The sequence below is a fragment of the Propithecus coquereli genome, unplaced genomic scaffold (assembly GCF_000956105.1).
Source record: "Propithecus coquereli isolate 6110/MARCELLA unplaced genomic scaffold, Pcoq_1.0 Scaffold313, whole genome shotgun sequence".
NCBI classification, from domain to species: Eukaryota; Metazoa; Chordata; class Mammalia; order Primates; family Indriidae; genus Propithecus; species Propithecus coquereli.
This window is the reverse complement of record NW_012148764.1, coordinates 499,640-511,556: the sequence shown is the minus strand read 5'-3', so window position 1 is coordinate 511,556 and position 11,917 is coordinate 499,640. Positions and strand designations below refer to the sequence as shown.

The 11,917-nt window shown below is 36.9% G+C and overlaps 1 protein-coding gene across 1 annotated transcript in view; it reads right to left on the bottom strand.

Annotated features, from left to right (window-relative positions):
• Window positions 1–856: 856 nt before the first annotated feature.
• The window catches only part of ROS1 (ROS proto-oncogene 1, receptor tyrosine kinase), a 135,309-nt gene continuing 124,248 nt past the window's right edge, over window positions 857–11,917 (bottom strand). The window contains 2 exon segments of the mRNA XM_012650123.1: window positions 857–1,196; window positions 8,125–8,288. Of these exon segments, the coding sequence (XP_012505577.1) occupies window positions 886–1,196; window positions 8,125–8,288 (475 nt within the window). The 3' untranslated portion in view covers window positions 857–885.

Genomic DNA, 11,917 nt, shown 5'->3' with positions numbered 1-11,917 from the left:
AAAAATAACCTTTATACTAGGTAGTTTCCATAACAGCACACAAGTCAGTGATTTTTACACAACCCAAAGACTACACAATGGTAAACTTTAGGACTTAGAGATCCTTGTAGTTCTATTTTCAATACGACTGAAGCTGTTGTCCTAAGCCTCCAAAATACAGAATATCTTAATGGGTGAAAACCTACCTAACAGACACAATGAACACTATCTGAGTGATGGGCACACTTACAGCCCTGACTCAAGCATTACAAAAGTGATCCATGTAACCAAAAACATTTGTACCCCCATAATATTTTGAAATAAAGAGAATCACAAAAATATATATTTTACAGCAATAATTAAAGATAATGTTTTATTGTAGTAATAGCTTTCCAATTGTTTCCTCATGTCACAGGTGCTGGTTTCTTCTGTATTTGTAGAGTTATTTGTCATTTCCTCTTCCCCCTTTGAGATTATCTGTAGTTCTGTTCGCCCCCTAAGCCTATTTCTTATTCTTCTCCTTCAGTTCCTTAAACATACCTATTTCTGTCTCTAACCATCTGGTCAAGATGCTTTTATTACAGCCGAGACTGAAGGGTGGCAATGGCTTAAAGGACCTCCAGGGAGAGGGAGAGCCGTGTTTCCCTTCCAGACTTATGAGTTTTCCTAAGCTTTCCACATGCTTAGTGGTTCATCTCATAATTCTAGTGAAGGTCAGGCAGTTGGTACTGGGATCCTTAGACTGAAACCAAATGGCCCTCAGAACCAAGATTAGAATTCAGAAACTTTGCAGTGTTAATTTGGAATCGCAGACCACCATGACATCTATCATTCTACTAGAGTTTTCTTTCAGTAACTATTTAATAGGAGTGTTTATCTCAACTCTGTATTTCCCAAACAGAGCTATCAATCAGACCCATCTCCACAACCACTGTGAGCGAGACAAGCATAGTTCAGGCCTTCAGGCTTGCCAGGAGGGCAGTAAGCCACTTGTTTTTCTTGGCAGAAATCTTTGTCTGCATGTGGTTCCTTCTCTTCTTTCCTCAGACCACAAGATTCAGATTCCTGGGAGCCTGGAAGACCCTCAGAATTTTTTTCACCTTGGCTGCATTCTGTGGCAAGTACCATATAGTTTAACCCTTCTTGGTTCTTGGTTTCCATTAAAGCAATTGACATAACATCACTTGAATTCACACAAATCATATTGCCACCTTCACCTGTGGAAAAAATATGAAGGTTATTCTAGCATGTATTTCTTTTCATTTATTTGTAATAATATATAGGCTGTATGATAATTATGGCAACACCAACTTTACACATTTATTCAGCAAACATTTATTAGTGCTGCTAAGTGCTGGGAGTACGAAGATAAATAAGACACATTCCCTGTTCCTTGAGGCTATTGCAGTCTAGTAGGGAAGCGGACATGTTACTATAGAAGGTGACATGCACTTTAAAATAACAAGTGGAACAGGTCATGGTCTTGTGATAGGAATTAAGTGGCCCTAGGATGGCTCTTTTTGTGTAAAATATTCTTTCATCTTTCTGCAGCAGCTGGAATGTCTACTTTTAAAGATTTAACTTTTAGATTTACTAATTTAATCACTTATTAAGACAATATTTACTGAATGCCTACTACATGCCAGGCTGTGTTCTAGGTATTTATGATATAGCAATGAATGAAATAAAGTTTCTGTGCTTAGCCCTGATGTACACCCAAGTCTAGTTTATTTGAAATGAACTTAAATTGAAATATGAGGAAAATGAAATCATTTCAAAGGACTAAGGGAAGCACCATTGTACCTATTTTTTCCTAACGGAATTTTAATAGACCTCCCTGTTTTTCAAGTTCCACACCTGAAATACAAAGCTTATTCTAATGTAAGAGCTTATGAGCTACATCCCTGTTCTGTATCAAGTGTGCATGTCTTTTGCAGACCCCCAAACTGCTGAAGAGCAAGATGGCCGAACAGGCTTCTGGGCTCTTTGGCCTCATCTCATTTTCTTCTTCATTGTTGAAATATCATTATAGTATGTTTCAAACCCCCTGAGTAGTTAGAGTTACAAAATAGCTCCCCAATAGAAATAACTTTTTCAGATGCCAAGTTTGGTTCATGCCTAAGTTCTGAATCCCTGTGGAAGGAGTCAACCATTACGGTTATTGACAATATGTACTAAGGCATTGAGAAACTCATAAGAATAACTTGGTAGATGTAATAATAGCAACCAAAAATATAAAAAAAATTAGGAAGAAATAAGATATTCAAATTTAATTAGTCCAGTGGCCCAGATAATTGCGGAAACTAGGATGTCCTTAATAGGCTTAAAGAAATTCAGCTAAAGAAAAGTTTAGAATTTCAACAAAAATTTAAATCCACAATACAGTCTACCCACTCATATCAGCTGCTTCCTTGCCATACCGTTAAGCCATTAAATAGCATGTTGGAAAACTTCCTACCAAAAGATTATTTTAATTTTTAATTTTTTTTTTTGCTTTGAGTTGTTTGAAAAGAATCTTTTATATGAGGCAAATAAATTCATTTTGCAAATTCTCTTGTCATGTGTCAAAGAAAAATCATTAGCTAACTACTTTATTGGTTCATAGTGCTTGCAGCAATATTTAGTAACTTGACCCTGGCAAGCCTTCAGCAATTAGTACATCTTCTTGTTGCATGAAAAGCTTATGAGAGACTATGGTAGCGGGAAGAGGTTGTTTTGTTTTGTTTGTTTATTTTTGTTTAAAAATTACTTAATAGAAAGCCTCTGGGTCAGACCTTAAAGCAGATATCCTGAACAAAAACAGCATGCACTCAGCAACCTCTTTAAGAGCAAATATTAAAATAAAGACTTCCAAGTAAGACGGGGTATTTGCAGACGAGACATATGCCGGCTGACTGGCTATGTTTAGAACAGCAGAGGAGCATTTAGATTTGTTTCCTGTAGAACTCTCTGGGACTGATGAGGTGATGTTTACACAAATGTTTGGATGAAGTCACTGGGATATTTTTACTAGATGCCCAGATATGTTACTAATCTTCTCTCTCTATCCCTTTTCCACCCCATTAGGTCAGTAGGACCATAGGATAGGCATGGTATTATTGCTCCCTGTAATCCTAAGCACCCCCCTCCTTTTTTTTCTTAAAAAAAGTCCTTCCAATGGCTTTTCTTATCTTCTTATATATCTCCCACAACAACAATGAAGACAGACATCTTATTGCTTTGCTAAATATGCCCACCAGTCAGCAAAACAGAAAACTATTATTAAACACATTCTCTTTTATTAAAAACATAATTAAGTTTAGGCTCGCCTTGAAGGGACCATTCCACTATTTCTATCCTTCGTAAATATGCAAACCCTGCCTTTCTTTCTATTTCTTCTCTGTTCCCTGCCTCTCTTGTTCAATTATAATCTTAATTATCAATTTTTTTTAGTGATTTCTGTATCTCTTTATATTCTTTATCTTCAAGATTTACATTCATTGTAAGTAACAAAATGATGATTTCTCCTTTACTAAAACTATACTGCCAAGAATTGCTTATTTCTGTCTAATTATCATAATTTGATTATGTTCCCTTTTAGACTCTTCCTGTGTCATTATTCTGAATATTTATGTCTGCTTCTCTATCTTTATGAATATTATTTAGAACTTTAATTCCTTCTGCCAACAACTTGGCACCTAAATAAACTTGGTACAACCAAGAAAAAATGGTGGAACTTTTATAGCAGGCAATAAGCAATAATTTCTTTCATTATACCTAGCTGTGCAGCACATTATTGAGAACATAATTGGGGAGCATGTGTGGACAGTTTCCTTCCCACAGCCATGGCTTTGTGAAGGCTGAGGGCAAAGGCTCTAGAATAGAGCCAAACTCTAGCCCCATCTCAGCGGTATGATCATGGGAAAGTTGGTAAACCTCAGTTTTCTCATCTGTAAAATAGTGTTAATAATAATACCCGTTTCATAAGGATGTCATGAGGATTTAATGAGTTAACCTGCATAGCATAGTGAGTAGCACCTAAAAAGTGCTAAAATAAAATTAGCTATGATAGTAATTAAAACCTTTCACAAAAAGGATTTTGTTCTGTATATTTAGTGTGAGCATTGTTTGTTACCTATCTCAGCCTTGTAGATGAACTAGGCAATGCAACATGGTAAAAAGATATTCTCTAGGGTCCATGGAGACTTCTGGAAGAATCTAAGGTAAAGCTAAGCTCTTGGGCCTACTATCATCACCCATTATGACAGCCTCTGTGATTTTTATAAAATGTCTTCAACACATTAGAAGGAAAGGATTCCATGAGCAAAGAATTGAATTGTGAAAATGCAAGTCAGCTGTAAAATCCAGGCATCCCTCTGGAATCCTTTACCTCTCTGTAACATTTGACCACTCCCTTCTTTGTGAACCACTTTCCTTTGGGTTTCCATGACAATGCTTTCTTCTGGCTTTCCTCTTCCCTTTCTGGCTTCTCCTCCTCACATCCACCATCTTTCTTTGTTAGTCCCTCCTATACTGGCTGTTCTCTGGGTCCAATCCACTGTTCACTCTCTTCCTATCCCATATTCTAATTTAAATGACTGCAGCTACACCGCGACTTCAGCCACCTATATTTACAGGATAGACTTTTCAACTGAGCACAAACCCTCTCAACTGTATCCTCAGTTTCCCCACTTAGATAACCCACAGGCAGCTCAAACCACAGCAAAACCTGTTCCGCGTCTTCAGGAATAGCACTGTTTTTCACCTGGTTTCTCAACTCACTGGGAATCACCATTGTCTCCTTTCTCTTCCTCACCCAATTAGCCACCGAGTCCTATCACACCTACCTCTGTGATAACTCTGGACTCACTTTCCTTCTCTCCATACCTGTTATCATGCATTAATTCAGCTTTTATTAATTTTCATTTCTTACCTTGATTAGTATGACAAATATCCCTCTAATTTCATCCTTTGCCATTTCCCACCCTCGTGTGTAAATTCCATGCCTTTCTACACCCTGCTCCTTCTATCCTGAAGTACTTTTTTTCTCACCTCCCTGAAGAACCCAACTTTGAAGTACATCCTCCCATGGCTTTTCTTAATGCTCCCTCTGCCACAGAGTGGACTCAGCAATCTTCCTCTGGACTCCTAGAGAACATGGATTTCCTCTCCATAACAACATAGAGTGCTTGTTCTCCTGGCTTCTGGTAGAATATGTAATATAAGATCACCTGTTCACCAAATCCTTAAAACTAAGCTTATGTATAAGAAAAAAATCTTAAGGAACTGACTAGAGAACCTACAGACCACCAATTCCTCTGGATTACATAAATTTTATCTCTGATTCCAGCCAGTACATATGCAAATATACATAAATGAGCATTTCTGTAAATGGTCATATATACATACAAAATATCTATAAGTATTGTAACTGACTTATTAACTATGACTAGCACTGGGGAATGAGATAGGGAGGAATTAGAAAACTTTTACTTTTTACTCTGCTTAGATAATTTTATATTTTTTATAATAAACATGAATTACACTTATAATAAATATTTTTAAAATGTAGGTACAGTTATAAAATAATATAGCAAGAGCAGTTACTGAGATGAATTACTAGAAAAGTTAGAAGGAAAACCATAAAGGAATCAGGAGTCATTTTTATGGTTGATATAAAATAACATAAAATTCTTTTTCAAACCTTTAAAATGTAACTATCTGTACTTAATATACAAAGTGTACAAAAATGATATTCACAAGCAAATTTGAGTCTTATCAGTCAAGCTTTGCTTTCTAATGATAAAAGCAGTGATCTAGTAAGAAAAAGAGGCTTTCAATGCCAAGCAAACAAAACCACGTTCTGCTTACCTTTCAGATATCCATATATTCTACTCAACCCAGTTACAGACATTTGTCTGTCTTAGGAACAAAATATTTCATTTTACATATTGACAAACCACCCTGGATCATGGTTCTTCTAAAGTTTCCATATGTGAGCTTATAACAAATAAGAACCAGGCCAGGCAGGAGCAGGTTCATATGGCTTGAGCAAAACAGTATTATTCATTAGTGAACTGGTGACACCCATCTTTCTTATAGATAGAGACACAATCCTATGCCAAGAACAACTTTCCAAATCACCATTAAAAGCTTAGTTCACTAAGAAACTTTGCATACAAAATTAAAGAAACTGACTCCAATTTTAAAGGGAAAAAAATATTATTACTTCTTTTTCTTTAAAACAGACAAACGGAACACATTAAATACAGGTGCTTACCACTATGCCTTGCCCAAAAGTCAATAACTCTCCGATGAAATAGTTTTTTTTAATTATCAAGATTTAGTTCAGAAAATTCTTTCATTAAGTAAATGTTTAGAAAATGAGAAAGGATATGTTTTTCCAAATTCCATGTGATCTTCACATAGGCAAGGCTATGTGTAGAACCCTCCAAAAGGATGTGGTTGCTGTAGCAGTTATAACTCCAGAGTGCTCTGCCATCGGCACTCTCAGAATCAGCTCAGTCCGAGGATGAGAAGGTGGGTGGAGCCAATGTGAGACTATTAACAAGGCTTGTTCTGATGAGGGTTATGATGCATGGCCAAGGCAAGCGCAGCTCTTTTCAATCTGTCACTTAGCAGTTTACATCAAAGAAGTTACATGATCAGAGGCTTATGTTCACATCATGACCAAAAGTTACCCAAAATATATAGTCAGAAGCACTAGACAAATAGATATTTGTCCTCGGGCTTTTTCTTTTTTCCTGCTGTTAATCAAGTACATCACTCAAAGTGAAGGTCTCAGATGTAAAGGCGATCTGGCTGTGACATCTGTCACCCATTGATTGCCAGGGTGGATTCAGCTGATGTGTCTGGCTAGGCAGGTGTCCCCTTCCTCCCTCACTGCTTCATGTGTGTCCCCCCCGAAGCTGCATACTTGGTTGAAAAAGATGACCTTTCCCAATAGAGGAGGATTGTTCTTTGGTCAAAGGTATACAAGTATCTGTGCTCCCCTGCTAGAATCTCCAAACTAGCTCTCAAGGTGAAGGTCTCATGGTGAGAGTAGATGAAGGTCTGTGCTACACGGTGAGAGTAGATGATGTCACACAGCCATCAGCCCTGTTATAGTCAATCACTGCCAATACCAAGAGGCCTAATTTCTGAGAGATTTTGAGTCAGGGTCCATCTTGCCAGATTTATTTCTAAGCAAGAATGTCTACATTTAAATAAACAAAGGGCCTCTCAGACGTTTAATAAAAAGAAGGATTTCTAGAGCAGCTAAAGAGGAACATTTTAAAAATCATTTTTCTACAGCAAATTAGGCAAGTATATGGTAAATCTGATTTTGGAAATGAATTAGGTGACTAACATGTTCTAATTCTGTTTCTTACATTGATCTAAAAAGCTTAGTCTATTCCATCACAGTACAATGGTTCCAGAAGATTATTGTCTAATTTACCGAAGTACTGAACTTGTAGAATCAGACTAGATCTTAGCAAGGCCTGTGCTACTGCAATAATCGTAGCAAAATTACTCAGCAGTTAGAAGCAAAGAGTTAGATATATACATAGCAACATGGATGGATCTTAAAAATACAGGGCTTAATGAAAAAAGAAAGAAAAATATTCATGTGCATTTTGCAGGAAAACATACAAATGAAAAGATACAGACTGGAGACATTAGAATGGTTGTCTGGCAGTGGAGAGAGAGGAAATAGAACACGAGAGAAATATGGGGATAAAGCACTAAATAAACAAACAAACAAGAGAGAAGCCTGCACCAACCAATGATGACAGTGTCCCATATCTGAAGAGTCTATAATTAACTCAACTCTGTACTTGAGGTCCAAACTGGTGCATGGAGGGGTGGAGGAGGAGAACAGATCTCGTGAAAATATAATCAAACATGTTAATTCTCCTCTTTACTGCCTTAGATTATAAATCTAGGGACCATAGCACGATCCTTAATTTTTTTATTTAGTGTACAATACAAAATAATTTTCAAAGAAGAATACAATAAACACTTAATCATGATGATTATTATTAATCGTAAGAATCATATTATTCTTCTTACCTACTTTAAAATGTCTTATGTGTATATTCCATTTTAACCCTGTTCAGTTCACAGAGGAGAGAACACTAGAAAATTCTGAAGAATCAAACTTACCTTCAAAGCCTTCATTTATGACTCCACTGGTGTTTGCTTCATCTCTGCATTGAGAAACACTATTTAAGGAAAAATTTCTGAATAACTGCAGCTGGTCTTGAATTCTATGGAAAGTAGGCCTTTGGTCGGGTTCTTGAGCCCAGCAGTGGATCATTAAATTCCACCTGGATATATGGGTAAAGATGAGAACATAAATGGTGATTGGATGTCATTAGTGATAACCTAGGTAAGGTCATTTCAGAAATGAAAGGATTTGAGTCATTACTGGATTTCCACAATTAATATGAATTTACATAAATGAATCAGAACAAAGGCTTTTGTTTTTATTTAAGAGTAGCTTGCAATATTACCATCTTTATAGATAACATCTTTCTTTTGAAAAACTGGCCTTAGTTCAACAGTTATTAATCCAAATAAACAGATGGATAAATAGATGGTTAGAAAATGTCTACTCAACACATAAGGAAACTAACAGCCATAAAAATTATTGAAGAAGTTGATATTTAAAAGATTTACTCCAGTCCACACAGATATTTAGTGGCAGAAACAGAGGCAGAAATCAGACTCGATGCCAGATGCTGTGTCCTCTTTATTACCCAGTCAGGTTAATTATGGGACTGAGTTCCCCAGACATTCATAGCTGGTTGATTAAGCATCATCTTTTCCTTAATGGTTGTCTAAGAAACATCTATGCAGCACTCTTAGCTAGCGTTCATTCATTCACTCAACAAAGATTTTGGACAATTACTTTATACCAGCAGTGTATTAGGAGCTAGGGATGTGGCCATGTGGCTCCTGTCCTCATAGGTGATATATAAATGGGAGAGGGTGACAAAATTTATCATACCACAATGCATATGAGGAAAAATGGTGACTCTTTTATATAGTCTGTAGCTAATTAGGTATTTTTCAGAGTCCCCACTTAGCAGAAGAAACTTTATTTAGTACAATGCAGTTTATAACCAACCTAGTCCAATCCACTATTTTAAATAATCATTTTAAGTAACATCCAGTCTTTTCTGGCTAATAACTCAGTCTTTCTTATTTTCAGTCCATCCCCACCCTCTCTGACCTCCTTTCCAAGATAGTGTGAGGTTATACATCAGGTAAGAGGCTTGTGTGGCTTCTAGTGGCCAATGGGAATTCAGTAAGGAATGACTGGTCTGGTCCTTCCTGAAGGGATCAGCTACTTTCAGCAGTCCCTGAATTCTTTTCCTATTCTCTTGGCTTTTCCCCACTGAACTGGTCCTCCCTTGTCCCTCTCTAGCTGGAGAATTCTCTGAGACTCTACCATGCCTTATATGCACTGACAAGACGCAGGGAGTCCATTTTTGTTTCTGTTGTATGCCCACATGGTGCTTCTTGGCAGAATCTCTAGCTTTCAACAAAATGTCCACACTCTGGGAAACAAAGGAAGACTGGGAGCATAAGCTAGACCTTCTCTGTCTGGACATGCCATTCTCCCTTCTTAATGATGCTGGGTCTCCCCTTGTCAAAGTGGAGGTCTCTGCTCAATGATCTCCTTGCCATCCTCCTAAATAGGAAGGGGGTGGGCAATCACTCCATGCTCTTGCTGTTGCCCACCTAATCTAATTGAAGTCTGCAGGGGAAGTTTCAGGACCCAGATAATTCAATATTTCACCCTCCTACCTTTATCTGTCAAATTCTCTTCTTTCTGATTCTCTAGAATCAGAAGAGCATTTCCCTGGGTCTCAGAAGGAATAAGGATTTTACTCACTTCCTCTTTTTTATTAGACTATCCTTATATAAAATTATGTGTCTTTATACATATAGTTAACACTTGGTACTTAATACACAAACAAGGAGCTAAAAAACACTAGATAGCCCCCTCTCTCCTTCAAATATGGTTTTCAAGTCTACTGACTCACCAAAAATGTCAAGTACCCACTCTCTTTTTTGAGAGAGAACTGATAAAGAAACATAGATTGGGAGGTATTTAAAATATTAGTACTACTACCTCAACAGATAAATATGCAATTACAAATGATGATAAGTTCTTTACAAAGTGCTAATGAAAACAAATGTGAGTTCTGATAGACACAAAACATTTTTGGGAAGTTGCTCACAGAAGGCCAGTCTGCAGAGATGACATTAAGAACTTTGTAGGAAAATAAGATGCTAGTCATGAGAATAGGGTGTGGATGGAAGTCAGGGAACACACTACAAGAGGGGAAAGCATGTGTAAAGTCCTAAATTTGGAAAGAGGTTGGCACATTTTAGAATCTGAAAGAAAGCCAGTATCACTGAAGTGCAGTCATTGAGGGGAGAGCATGAGATGAGATCAGAGGAGGAAGGCGAGACCATGCAGGTCTCATAGGCCAGGCACAGTGCCAGATTTTATGACACCACAGTGGGAAGCCTTTGAAGGTTTTAAGGCCACATGATCTCTATATTTTTAAAGGATTACTCCAGTCGATATGTGGACAATGGGTTATAGAGGGGCAAGTTGGACGCTATTAAAGAAGACTAGGTAAGAGATAATGGTGGTTTGGACTAAGGTAACGCCAATGGAGCTAGACCAAGATAATATTCAATCGCTGGTGTCAATGGCCCAGAAATCATTACAGGTGCTGTGTTTAAAATAGGTAGTATCTATTTTAGGAATTATAATGCAATCTGTATTCCATTATAATATGGCATGCAAACTCCATTTCCATTTATTTCATTTCTTGACAAGCACCTCAGGTCAGAGTTAGTACTCAATATCAGAATATTATGGGGAAACCTAATATTAGACTGTTTCCAATGTATTGATCTGATGACTTTCCATATATATTACATATATAATTTACATTTTGGATATAGAGTACCAAACTTGGCTCTTTTTAAAAAAGTTAGAATAGCTGAGAAATAACCAAAAGACAACTCGTTTTCCAGGATGCGTTTTACCCAAGAAGTTTCTAAAAGTACAAATAACCCACAACTATAAACTCTATTATGTGCACGGTACCATGTTAAAGATTGTATGGCTTACAGAGGTGTTTAAACCAGGGCTACAGCTCTTCGGCATCTCAGAATGTATTTTGAATGAAAAGACACACACATGGAGCAGTTGGATGACAAGCCAGCATGTAATAAAGTGCTAAACTGTGTGGTACAGACAAGTGCAAAAGGAATTAGCAGTATGCGGATGCACCCCACGGCTGTACTGCCTTGACTATGGAGGCTTTAATTTACATTGAATCTAATCATTGTTCTTTACTTAACTTTCTCATGACAAACACATATGACCTGTTAGTATATAAAATCTTTCTGTTCCACCATCCAGGGACAAATGAAGACTAAGAAAAGAGGAATTGTATAAAGCAATAGTTATCTAAAAATAAAGAATACAATATGTGTTCTCAGAAATAAACTGGCAATGGAATAAAATGAAGAGGCTTTTAAGAATTTAATAATCCTAAAAAATGATTCCTTATATCTTTCAAGTAAATTAACAACAACTATAGCTTTGGCATAGGGGGTCTTCCCCTACAAATATGCACTTGTCACCATTACATATCATGCATGCTGTATGCATGCTATATATGCATGCTAATTGATGGTCACAAATAATCAAACATATAACTCTAAATAAACTTGCAGGTCTTTCAAGTTTGTTAACATTTACCTGGGCTGGTTGTTGTAATTCTAGAAAAATACTCACTCATTATTCTTATATTTTATTTGGCTAAATGATTTAGCCACCACTACTCATGGTGAGTAGAGAAATTGGAACCTACTCCTCTTTGCTGCAATTTTTTTTTTCAAAATCACATGGGACTCATTAGTT